At 42.1% G+C, this 13,678-nt stretch overlaps 1 protein-coding gene across 2 annotated transcripts in view; it reads right to left on the reverse strand.

Annotated features, from left to right (window-relative positions):
• Positions 1–467: 467 nt before the first annotated feature.
• C9orf72 (C9orf72-SMCR8 complex subunit) overlaps positions 468–13,678 on the reverse strand; it is a 30,376-nt gene continuing 17,165 nt past the window's right edge. For both annotated transcript variants that reach the window (XM_084774012.1, XM_084774013.1), the window contains exons 7-11: positions 12,400–12,516; positions 5,622–5,857; positions 3,645–3,702; positions 2,319–2,428; positions 468–2,216 (exon numbers count right to left, since the gene is read on the reverse strand). In XM_084774012.1, coding sequence (XP_084630138.1) covers positions 2,030–2,216; positions 2,319–2,428; positions 3,645–3,702; positions 5,622–5,857; positions 12,400–12,516 — 708 coding nt within the window. In that variant the 3' untranslated portion in view covers positions 468–2,029. The remainder of the gene's footprint in view (positions 2,217–2,318; positions 2,429–3,644; positions 3,703–5,621; positions 5,858–12,399; positions 12,517–13,678) is intronic.

Below are 13,678 nucleotides of genomic sequence, written 5' to 3' on the forward strand. Positions count from 1 at the left end.
TAGGCACTTTAACAATGTGTGTGTTTGCGCACGTGGGTAGAGGTCGAGACAAGCTGCAAGAGTCACTTCCCCTCGTCATGTAGGTCTGTAACTTAACTCACGTTGTCACATTTGGCAGCAGTCATCTTTACCAACTGAACTCCCTCTGGCCTCAGTAGGGAATTTTTTCAAAAGAGAATTTAAGAATTATTTTGTATGTGAAATATTAATGAGCTCAGACTGGTCCTGAACTCCTCATCTTCCTGCCCCCACCTCCCCAGTCATGGGATTACAAGCCTGCACTATCACACTTGGTAGTTTTATTATTATTTTTAAATATAAGATTCAAGCATCAATCATAACCTTTAAATATCTTCTTTGAAAAGAGAAGAGTAAAACAATGGTTCAGATTCAACGCGAATAGGAACAGGAAGCTAATCACGCCCCGTTCACAGCAGTATCTTCCCTGAATGAGGAACTAAAACAGATAGAATTTCAAAGGTATTTTATTCAAAATTCCCCAACTAGGAGAAAAGATATATAACAGTGTTTACACATGCTTCAATAACTTATTTCACTGTACAACTTACATTCTCTATAACAACACAGTAAACCAGCGAAAGAAAACAATTAGCACTTAAACATGACTCTACCGAGTAAAGCACAGTGGGCACTGGAAGGTGGAATCTACACATCTTACCACGACTCACTGACCTGGAGTTCATAAGCCATCCTGGTCAGCGTGTGTTTAAAAATTAAGATGTCTATGCTTTTCTAATTTGCAATGGCAAAGCCACTGTGACCTTTCAGAACCTTTTCTTGCTAAATTTGGTGGGCGAGGAAAGCGCTCCATTTTTATCCCTTTTGTAAAAAATAAATATATTCTCCCTTTTATGCTAAGTCCAAGTTTTCAATAAAAACGCTTAGCTGTGTGTGTGCTCCTACCACAGACTCTCCTAATCAGTACTCACAGACAGCAAGAGGGCCAAACGTCACAGAAAAAAACAAACCACAGAGTTTGCCGTAATAGCACCTAGAAAAATAGCACTGGGGTCAGATTTCTCCCGCTGTTCTTGTGGTGATGCAGGCGGTGTGGAAAACACCAGCGAATACAGGCAGAAAAGTAAGGAAAGAGACAAGATGCTTTCCTGATCTTGAAAGAGGTCCTATCAGCACATGTATTGTCGGACGTATTTTACAAGGACTTCCAAGCCAGGTGCACGCAGACCATGAGAAAGGTCAGTCAGATAGAAACGACAGAGCACTGAAATCTGACCCTTTGCCAAGAAATGACATTTTCCAAGACTGGGAAAGGCACAGGAGGTGCACGTTTTAGTTTGGCTCAAAAATAATGAAAATTAACCTTAAAAGTTGGCAACAATAACAAAAAAACAAATGCCACTTTCTTTGACAGACCTACAATAAACCAACAAGAAGCACACCACAGCTCACAATATTCAGTGACCACACGTGACTGCCTGGCCGGTCTACATAGACTGCATCTGAAAAACTAAATCTATAAAGGAAGATCTAACAAGCAACTTCACCTAACACAAACGCCTTCTTTTAAAAGCTAATCTGTAGTCAGGCTAAGTTCCTCTCTGTGGAACTGAAAACAGAGATGCTCTTGTTTTCAGTTTGTGCAGAAGTCTGCCATCCTACACACCTCGGAACACTGCGGGTCAGGGAGTCAACTCACACTTTATCTGTAAGACTAACTAGGCTTTCACTGTGGTACATGTAAACCATGAATCGTAGGTTTGAAAAAAATAACAGCAGTTATGGTCAAGTCTATATCCCATCATCCATATCTTTAAAAGACAACAATAGTACTTAGAAGAACTGTAAACATAAGGCCCTAAGACAGCACATCTATTCTAGGAAGAGAAACATTCACTGCAGTGCTGTGCCCGACATCGCTGTGCGGACCTCAAGTGACAGGTGTAGTGTAACTACCTCCGAGGGCAGGAGCCTGGAGGAAGGATGCTTCCACTGCGCTACGGTAACAGCAAGTCTGACTGTCAGGAGATATACACGGTACACCACAGGCTTAAAAAGTCATGAGGACATCACGTTCTTGTACACTAGTGTAGAAAGGTCTCCCAAAGATGAAAGAGTGTAGGCCTGGCTTAATTTTCTCAGCTAGAGCCATTATTATGTTAAGATCGCCCTCTGCTGTTAAATCAAGGTCTATCTTCAGGTTCCGAAGAGACTTGAAGGGCTTTTTCCCCTTCTGCCTAGAAATGAAACAGAACAAACCAAGCATTACAACTCGGACACTGCTTGGAGGGACCAGGGACTCTGACTGCATGAGGTTTCCTAGGAGGGGCCGGACTCACGTGTCGTCCTCTATGTACTTGATTAGTGTCAAGGCTTTTCTGTGAAGCACGAGTAGAAACTGTGCAAGGAAAGTGCTCCTGAGAGACAGGCCGGGCTTCAGATGGAAGACCTGCAGAACACGAGACAACAGTTTCGATGTATTCTTACATTAGCAGCTTTCAGGACAAGGCCGACAGGATCTGACATATCGCCCACCACAGCCATTTCTTCCATTTTCCCAAGGGCAGGACTGCGGTCCTGGCAAGAGACTGGAAACACTCTGACAGCTTTGAGAGTTCTTTTTTTTTTTTTTTTTTTTTTTTTGGTTTTTCGAGACAGGGTTTCTCTGTGTAGCCTTGGCTGCCCTAGACTTGCTTTTGTAGTCCAGGCTGGCCTCGAACTCACAGCGATCCGCCTGCCACTGCATCCCGAGTGCTGGCATTAAAGGTGTGTGCCACCACGCCCGGCACTTTGAGAGTTCTTATTTCACCATTAAGAGAACACTTAGATTTTTACATTCTACACCAAAATATGTCGTCCCTCCTCCTCCTCCTCCTCCTTCCTCCTCCTTCTGGTTTTTCGAGACAGGGTTCCTCTGTGTAACAGTCCTGGCTGTCCTGGACTCACTTTTATAGACCAACCTGGCCTTGAACTCACAGCAATCCACCTGCCTCTGCCTCCCTGAGTGCACCACCACACCCAGCGTCTGTCCATTTTTAATTGTGAGAAATCATTTAATTGTGAGAAAGTGACTCGTTTCAGGTTGTGTGGAGGAGAAGATGAGGTGAATTTTATTTTGGCTTCAGAAGCATGGGATTACAGAACTCTGGACTGCCCTCTGCGTCTGCACTGTCACAGCTCACACAGTTAACAGGAGGAGCTCCCTGTCACAGAGCTCCGGGCCTGACTCCCAGGGTGGCATAATGACAAAGCTCCGGTTCCGCAGAAAAACAAGTCCCACTCAGTCCATCACCTTCTCCAAATGTGTAACGCAGCAGAAGTTTTATAAAGATGCTACAACTTAAACCCAAGGCTTAAGAACATTTTCAATTCAATTAGGGCAAATCAAAGCTCACCCCTCTTCTTCAACAACAGCAACAAAACATCCTCAGGTATAGGGTAGCACCTGAAGCACCTACTAGGAGGAGGAGTGGTGGTTTAAATGCTACTCTACAGGCTGCTTGCCATTGATAATTCAAAGAAAAATTCACATACAGACTTTACAAAGGCCCATAAACACTTTAATTTGTTGGTGCTTTGTATGTATTCTATAGGCACTGTAGGGCATGTTTTAAAAGAAATCATGCTTCGTCATTTTCTCTGGCAGCGGCTGGTGTTATATTTACCTGATCCAGGAAGGCTTTCACTAGAGTATCTCTGTGTAAGACATCTTGGAAAATATTCCTAAGAAGGAAACAGTGCAAATATTAAATGATTTTACAGTCAGGTCAACTTGGTAAGTCCATTTCCAATTTCTGTTTTACTGAATGAGAATCTGGATTGCAAAAAAGCTGCTAAGGCAAGATGATCTCCTAGGACAACTCACTCTGTAATGTATCATCAGTGACTGCTTTTATGTTAAAAAGGTTAAAATTAAAAATAACTTAGCTGGGTCTGGGCGTGGTGGTGCACATCTTTAATCCCAGCACTCTGGAGGCAGAGTGAGTTCAAAGGCCAGCCTGGTCTACAAAAGGCAGGGCTGCACAGAGAAACCCTGTCTTGAAAACAAACAATAACAAAAAAAAAAAAAACTTAGCTAGAGATGTCACTCAGTGGTACAGCAATTGCCCAACGGGTGTGAATCTCTGATTTTGAAACTTTAGACCTCTCAGACTTAAAAAGTGAGTATTATTTAAAATATGCTGATTTTATCATGAGTCCACAATAACAGAAGCTAAGATACAGACTTGTGGTTGAAAATATTTTTGACAATTTATATTCAAGACATTTACTTAGAACTAGAAATAAAATTCTAAAAATCATGAACATCATTTTGTCATGCCAGAATAGCTCAAATCAGCAAACATAATCAAAAACAAAAACACTAATAGGGTTCAAATCCACTCAAGTGTACTACATTTCCTGAGAAGATACGCTAAGCAATCAACTAAGTGGACAGGACTGAAGTACATTGGTGATGAGGAAGATGCTAGCATGCAGACTCCGTGAGGAAACGTCTACATGTTTTCCAAAATTGCCAGTATGTGAACTAGTGACATAAAATTTCAATCTGACCAATTCCTCTCCGCCGGTTAAGCAATGGCAAGCGCTCAGGAGAGCTGAGTGAGTTCTCACTCTGCGGCAATATGCTGGACCCTTCAAGCCACATGACCACAGGTCACATACTCCAGTGTATTCTGAGGACCAGCATTAGTTCAAGGGCCTTAACTGATTCAGGAGAACAGTAACACTGTATCACGATTCTTCTCAGACTTTACAACACCATTTTAATGATTTCTTGAAGTTTTATAATTAAAGACCACAATTTTTCTCCTAATCAATCTACACTTAATTATTGCCTTTTTCTTTGCTGATCACATTTCTGGTAAGAAATAAATGGCGAAATATAAAATGCACAGGAAAAATCAACTGTTCTTTTTTTCTGTGTTTTATATTCACATACACACAAACACACAAAAGACAGGATTACTTCAGTTTAACATACAAGAATGTTCAACGAAGATTACACATGAAATTCTGAGTAGTAGGGCGGCACTTTCTGACTAATAATTATGAACCGGGTACTTCATTAAGTAACTACTCCAGCCTATATTTGCTAAGTATTTATTTTAAGAGGAAATCTTAACCTGAAATAGAGGAAATAATATCTTCTGTTTGTTTGTTTTTGTTTTTCAAGACAGGGTTTCTTTCTGTAGCCTTGGCTGTCCTGGAGCTCACTCTGTAGATGAGGCTGGCCTCTGCCTGCCTGAGTGCTGGGATTAAAGGTGTGCTCCACCATTGCCCAGCTGAGGAGATAATATCTTAAGAAATTAAGATTTAGGTTAGGGATGGTGGCCTTTAATTTTAGTGCTTGGTAGGCAGAGGCAGGTGGATATCTGTGAGTTTGGGACTAGCCTGATCTATATTATATAGTGAGTTCCAGGCCACCTAGGGCTGCCCAGTGAGACTCCGTCTATAAATGATAGTAAGGAGAATTTAAAAGTTAAAAAATAAAGAAAAAGTGGCTGATTAAATTCTTCTCTAAGCATTATTATGCTTGTCATATTTCTTTCCTTTTAAATACAACTTGTGTCATTTTCACTCATAAATGACAAAAATCTTATGTTGTTTGACAATGACACCTAAGGCCTAAGGTCACGTACAAGTCAGGAGTGAAGCTTTCGTCCGTGTAGATGATGGTGTCCTGGGCCATGTCCTCTTCTGACGTTGCCCTCCAGAAGGCTGTCAGCTCTGATCTCATGTATCTGCGTTGGTTATAAATATGTTCGTGACAGGGCGGCATCTGCTTGACAGTATTGACATCCACGTCAATGTGCGTGGTGGGGTACGGGGCATACATAACTTGCCGGAAAGGCAGTACAAAGCTTCCAGTTGCATCCTGTCAAAATGAAGAGGAAACTTACTGGCCACATGCCAAATGAGAAAAGCAATCTTTAATATAATGTGATAATATACGAGATGCACAGCCCTGTATATCTGGTATAGGACTTGTTCAGAAATAACATTCTAATTGCTATATGAAAATCCAGTCACTATAGGTTGTGTTTACAGTGAAAGAAAGATAACGTTTACTGCTATAAAAGTGGGTCAGAACATGCCAGGTGTAATCCAACCGTAGGGTATGGGCACTGAAGAAAATATACACAGCAGAAAAAGACTACAAAGATCTGTGGTAAGCATTAATGGTGATTATTTGCCTACCTGTAAAATTATGATTGCCTTTTTTTCTCAATTGTTTTGTCTTTTTTCTGTAGGCAAGCCTGTAAGGCATTTTCTTAATTAGTGAGTCATGAGGGAGGGCCCAGCCTATGGTGGGTGGGGCCACCCCTGGGCTGGTGGTCCTGAGCAAGCTGTGGAGAGCAAGCCAGTGAGCAGCGCCCCTCCGTGGCCTCGGCATCAGTTCCCGCCTCCAGGTTCCTGCCCTGTGTGAGTTCCTCTCCTGACTTCCTTTGATGATGAGCTGGCATGTGGGAGCAGAAGCTGAGTAAACCCCTTAGTCCGCAACTTGCTCTGGTCATGGTGTTTCCTCACAGCAATAGTGACCCTGACCATGACAACATGGTCACCTGACCAGACAACATGGTCACCTGACCATGGCACCAGGATAGTGGCATCAGCCTGAAGGGCTGGCCAGGGTCCCCAGAAGGACGTATATACTTTGAATCATCACTCACTATCACCCCCTAGTGACCCACTAGCAAATTCTATGCATCCAGTTCCTGAGATGCTAAATTCGGCTGGCCCAGGAGTTTTAGTTCAAGTGTGAGGAGCGCTCCTGCTGGGAGCCACAACAAACACTCCCTTGAACTGGAAGCCTAGATTTTCCTCTGGCAACTTTGGGCTTCTGATGCCCTTAAGCCAACAGGCTAAGGAAGGAGTAACAGTGTTAGGAGGGGTACTGGTCCATGTCACCAAGGGGACAGTCTCTCCACAATGGAGGTAAGAAAGATTATGTCAGGAGTGCTCCTTCAAGGGCATCTGTGGGTGCTACCATGTCCTGTGATTTCAACCATTGGGAAACTACAGCACCCCAATCCAGGCAGGATGACAAAGGACAGGGGCCTGTCAAGAATGAAGGTATGGGTCACTCCTCCAGGAAAAGAGCCAAGACCTGATGAAGTTCTTGGCCAGGAGGAGGAAATCCAAGATGGTTTAGCAGAGGAAGGTAGTTATAAATACTACATTGCTAAGGTCGTGTGACCAGATGCAGAAAAGAGGATTATAAATGACATGAGAATTTCTGTCACATTTTGTTAGAATTGCATCTGTATAGATATTTCTGTTTTCTTTTTAAAAAAGATTTATTATGTACACAGTGTGCATTAGATGACATAATAGATGGCTGTGAGCCACCATGTGGTTGCTGGGAATTGAACTCAGGACCTCTGGAAGATCAGTCAGTGCTCTTAACCACTGAGCCATCTCTCCAGCCCCTATTTTGTTTTCTTTCTTCAATTTCTTTATTATGTGATATAGCATCAATTAAGAGAATAGCAATGGTTATCATATTTAAGTTTGAGATATTTAAACAATGTCCCTCAAAGGGACCTTGCCACCTACTGGAAATTTACAGTGAGTTTGCAGATGTCATGCTTAGGTGTTATGATGCCCTGGTCCTTGTGTTCATCTGGGAGTTAAGCACGGCATGATGTAGGTGATGTGACGGTGTGTCAAGCTGGCAGGCGTGGACTTGTGATGGCTAGCTTTGGTTGTCAACTTGACAACATCTGGAAGGCACATCTGTGAGACATGTTTGCTTAATCTGAAACAGAAGATCCACTTCTGGGCTTGAGAGATGGCTCAGAGGTTAAGAGCACTGGCTGCTCTTCCAAAGGTCCTGAGTTCAAGTCCCAGCAACCACATGGTGGCTCACAACCATCTATAATGAGGTCTGGTGCCCTCTTCTGCTGTGCAGGCACACATGTGGGCAGAACACTGTATACATAATAAATAATTCTTAAAAAAAAAAAAAGAAGAAGATCCTTTTCTAATCTGCATCCTTGAGTTAGGAAGACCTTCCTTTAGTCCACATTATTTGAGCTTGGAAAAGACGTACCATTAAAAAATATACTGAATCCAGACCTACTCTGGACATGCCTTCTGCTGCAACTCTATATAAGGGCATGGGGAGAGGAAGCTTTTGTTCTCTGGCGGATTGGCCTTGCCCTGCTAGCAAGACCAGTCCTTCACTGACACTGGAGCCTGCTTCTTCAGGATTCCAGTGTGTACTGCAGACCAACTGAGACATCCAGCCTTGTGGACTGAGAAACTGCTCACCGCCAGCCATTGTTGGAGTAACTGGACTGAGGCTGAGAGTCATTCTGATACATCCCCTTTATATATATGCATATATATTCTATAAATTTTATTACTCTAGAGATTCCTGATTAGTACACATACACATGTCCAGTTAACATCGTATTTGCGGGGTACAGTGTGACATTTCAGTACATGCAAAGAAAGTGTGATTCAGGGTGTCATGCCTATCACCTCATATAGTTATCATTTTCTTTTGTTAGGAACATTCCAAATCCCCTTAGCAGCTGTTTTGAAAAATAAAACTAGAGCTGGGGTAATGGCTCACCAGGCAAAGTACTAACTGGGATACAAACATGAGCCCCTCCCCCCATGTGTTAGGATTTCCAGCACCACATAAAAGTCGCCTACAGCAGCCTGTGCCTATAAGCCAGTGTTGGAGGGATGACGTGGGCAGGCAGATCTAGTCAAAGTCAGCCCAGGTTTAGTGAGAGACCCTGCCTAAGAGAAACATGGTAGAGTTAGAGTCAGACACCCTATATCAACCTCTGGCTTACCCACCCCACTCTAAGAAAAACACAATAGTCTGTCACAATTATTCTACAATGCTATAGAACATTGTAAGTCATCACTGTGTGCAACTGCAGCCCTAAGCCTCTCCCTAGCCTCGCCCCAGCACACTTTCTAAGTTCTGGTAATCTCTATTTTACCCTCTACTTGTATGAGGATAAACGTCTTAGCCTTTACATATAAATGTTAACATATAGCATTTATCTTTCTCTGTCTGGCTTATTTCACTTAACACAATGTCCTCTACTGTCAGCCATGTTGCAGCAAACTACAGACTTTCCCTTTTGTGATATCCCATTGAGCCTATGTGCCATTTGTTTTTCATCCATTTGTTTGTGGATGGGCTAGCTATGGTGAACAGTGGCTGCAATAAAGATGGAATGCAGGAGTTTCATCTGTGTACTTTATTTCTTTAGGACCTGTCCAATGGTGAGAGAGCTGGATCATATGTCTAACTGTTTATTCATTGATTAAAGTGCTGAACCTTGTGTGTTCCAGGTGAGTATTCTCCCACTTCCGGTTTTTATTTACATTGCCATACTGTCCTCTAAAATGGCAAATTAATAATTTAAACTCCCCAGTGATGTGACAAGTATCCTTTCCCCATATCCTTGAAAGTATTTGTTATTTTTTTTTTCTGATAGTATCCATCTAACTGGGGTAATATCTCACTGTGGTTTGGATTTACCTTATACCTAGCAATGCTGGGCACTGCTTCATATATTTATCAGTTATTTTAATATCTTCTTTGGAGATGTCCACCCGTTAGTCTACTTGCTCATTTTCTGTGTTGAGATACTGACATTAACCTGTCTGATGAACTGTTCACAATTAGTTTATCTCGTCCCATAGGCTAGCACTTCACTCTGTTGGTTGCTTTCTTAGTTGTGTAAAAGCTTTTCAGTTTGATGTAATCTGTCAAGTTTTGGTTTCGTTATTTATGATTTTTGGGTCATACTAAAGAAAAAAAAATTTTCCCCTAGATCAATGTGCCCAAGCATCTCTTACGCTTTCTCCTATCACTTGTGTAAAGGATGTCAGGTTTAAAGTCTGACCTAGCTTGATTTGTGTCTGGTAAGAAGGAGCCGCTTTTGCTTTTCTTCACGGATGTCCAGTTCCCAGAAGCACTATGCAAGAGCCCCCTCTTCTCTGGTGTCTCAGAAGCACCATGCAAGAGCCCCTCTTTTCTATGGTATCCCAGAAGCACTATGCAAGAGCCCCCCTTTTCTTTGGTGTACACTCTGATGTAACCATGAGAACTCAGTCTCCACAACTCTGAGGATTCAAATCTGGGTCTCTGATTCTGTCTCATTAGTTCTGTCGTGAAGTCAGGCATTTGCATGTGCCAGCTTTGTTCTTTGTGTGTAAGACTGCCTTGCCTACTCAGGGTCTATACTAGTCAGATTATAACTAATATGACCAAGGACCTGAGAAAATCATCTTTAACTAGGAAATATCTCCTCTGACTCACTGTTTCAGTCTATGGGCATGTACCACCTTATTTTGGGCTTGTGGAGAGGCAGCACGCCATGGCAGCACAGGGTGGAGCCTGGAAGGACAGGGGTGAGGGTGCAGGCCTTCTACACCTCAGACTGCGCCCTTCATGGGCATATTACTAGCCATTTAATGTCTCATAACTAGGCTACAATTTGTAACATTTCTACTACATTTTAACAGTAGCACAAGCTAAGATGAAATGTTCAACATAACTTGTGAGCCTTTGGGGACACAGCAGGTCCAAATGGTAGTAAACTCAGGGTATTTTTTTCTAGTTCTGTGAAGAAATCTTTGCATCCTGAGAAGGGCCGCACTGACTTTGCAGAAGGCTATGGATCTGACAGGTGTTTTAGCAGCAGTCTTCAATGCAGGAATACTGGATGCCTTTCCTTCCTCTGTTCATTTTTATTTCTTTCATCAGGGCCTTTTAATTTCTGTAGCAGACATCATTAGCTTCACAGTTAAAGTCATCTCTGGGATTGTTTAGTTGTAGCCACTAGGAATGGGATTGCGTCCTTCATTTCTTGTTCTCAGCAGTTTTATTACTGGCATACAAAAAACCTGACTTTATCTGGGTTGTGCATCCTGCACCCCGACTGAATTTGTCATTTTGAGCATTATTTTGGAGGAGTCTAGGGCATCAGGCACGCTAAGTAAGCATTCTACCACTAAGGTACAGCCTCAGCCCATAGTCTGTTTTTCTGCTTTGGCAAAGACTGAAGACACTAGGCCTGAATAAAAGCCACGAATATAGAAGTATCTGGTCCCTGATCTTCAATAAAGTGATTTCTGTGGTTCCCTAATTTGGTATAATGTTGACTGTGGGTCTGTTGACTATAGGTAGCCTTTGCTTCACAGGTGTAGGAATGTTCCTTGGATATGTTTATCTAGGGTACCTACAACAGTATTGCTTTTGTTTTGTTATGCTTACATACTTAAGAATAACTATGAGAGATCATGAAGGCTATTTATTTATGGCTGTATGTGTGTGTATATATATGTATATGAGTGTTCACATGTGTTGAGTATACATGTGTATATAGGTATACATGTATGTTTTTATGCATGCATGTGGAAGACTAAGCCTCATGTCAGTAATTTTGTTTGATTGCTTTTCCACTTTATTTTTTTTTCCTGGTATAAAGGAAGTTTATTGTGGAAAAGGGGGAAGGGGCCTAGGAGCCCATGACAGACAGAGAGGGGGGCAGGGAGGGAGAAAAAGGGGGTACCCATGACCAATACAGTAAGGGATAAGAGGGAGGGAGAGGAGAAAGAAACAGAGGGAGAGAGAGAGAGAGAGAGAAAGGAATGCAGAAGGGGACAGAGGGAGGACAGAGAGATTAGCCTTTATTTTATTTTGAAGTAGGGTCTCTCAATCAAACCCAGAGCTTGCTGGAAAAAATTTTGCTTCTACTTAATTATTGAAAAAAATTGATAATTTGTATTTATCTGTTTTGCTTCTTAGAAATAAATTTTCTATAATTTTTAATATAAGAATTAAAAATGTAAGTACTAGAAATAGACATTTTGCATAAGCTTTAAAAACATTTTAATTTCTTAAAACGAAGAAGTATGATACATATTCAAATCTACTCAGTAAGCAACAGAAACATTACCATTTCAGAAGCTCAGTCCAATTCAAGCATGTATTAAAAAAAAAAAACACCAAAAAAATCAAAAACAAAACACACTGTACCTAGACACGCAGCTAGAGGGAAGCAAGTGAAATACAAATATTAAGACATAGGCTCCATGGTCAGAACTATTACAAGAAAGCAGACCCCAGACAATTAGAAACATGACCCGTGGCCGTGAGGTGCCTCACTCCTGTAATCCCAGCACTCGGGACACAGAGGCAGGAGGATCTCTGTGAGTTCGAGGCCAGCCTGGTCTACAAAGTGAGTTTAGGACAGCCCACTCTATACAGAGAAGCCCTGTCTCAGAAAAACAAAAAACAAACAAACAAAAAACCCCTCCAAACCCAAAAACATAATACATTAAATGCCAACAACATACTTTACAAAGCTCCTCAGTAATTATTTTTAAAATTCATTTTTACTTGTCCCTTCAGCTTTGCTCACGGAACGGCGAGCGTACCTTTAGCAGGCCTTGTACGAACAGTCCCGACTCATACTTAAAAGATGGCTCTGCCTCACAGAGTCTGGAGCATTTCCTCTCTGCTGGAGTCAGGAAAAGGCATAGAGTTCTCACTATCTGGAGGAGAAAAGTCGGCACTGAGACGTCGAAAACACCACTGTTTGCTTAAGAAAGACATTTAAACAGAAATTTCTGTTGCCATCACTGAAACAGGAGGCAACGAGTGTCCCTTGCTTACCTTAACAGGGCACGGGCAGAGCACAAACTGCTTACAGAGGGATTCTGTGGTCACTTAGGTTTAGGAAGCGGTTGGTAAACTGATTGCATGGTATCTCAGAACTTGCTATATTTGAATAAATATTGTTTTTTAAGTGACCAATATTCATTGGTCCTTGGAACCTTTATCTCAGTGAGAAATAAAAACCTAATGCAGCAATTGACCGTCTCCCCACTTGGCATCAACTGCTTCTCAGGTGAGAAAATAGCTCTGGAGACAGGAGGGACCTATATCGTCTGATGCAAAGTGACAAACCCCATTACAATGAAGAGCAGGGGCTGTGCAAAACCTTCTACAGAGTGGGCTGCAGAGATGGCTCAGAGGTTAAAAGTACTGGCTACTTTTCCAGAGGTCCTGAGTTCAAATCCCAGCACTCACATGGTGGCTCACAAACGTCTATAATATCATCTAATGCCCTCTTCTGGTGTGCAGGTGTACATGCAGGCAGAGCACTGTATACATAATAAATAAATAAATAAATCTTAAAGAAAAAAAAAAAAACCTTCAGCAGAAAGCTCTATTACTCCATTGGGAACAATGAATGTGGTGGTAGTGGTTAGAAATCGCTGATGGTAAGAACAGCTGACCGAGAGCTGTCCAGGGAAAAGGAAGAAGGCGTGCAAACGAGCGGGAACTCTGGCCAAAGCCAGAGACAGCTGGAAGACAGAGGTTTTCAACTAGAGTGGTGACAACTTGTGCTCAAAATAAAAAGAGGAAAGGCAAGCTATTCAACCTAAAAGAAGATGAAAGATGGAAAAATGTTTAATAAATGAAACCCAAACCATGGAGCCTTTCTTCCTTCAAAAAGCCACCAAGGGAGCTAGAGAGATGGCTCAGTGGTTAAAAGCACTGTCTGTTCTTCCAGAGGTCCTGAGTTCAATTCTCAGCTACCACATGGTGGCTCACAACCATCTGTAATGAGATCTGGTGCCCTCTTCTGGTGTTCAGGTATGCATGCAGGCAGAAATAAGTAAATCTTTTAAAAAGTCACCAAGATGAACC

This window comes from Acomys minous (genome assembly GCF_964271855.1).
Source record: "Acomys minous genome assembly, chromosome: 1".
NCBI lineage: Eukaryota > Metazoa > Chordata > Mammalia > Rodentia > Muridae > Acomys > Acomys minous.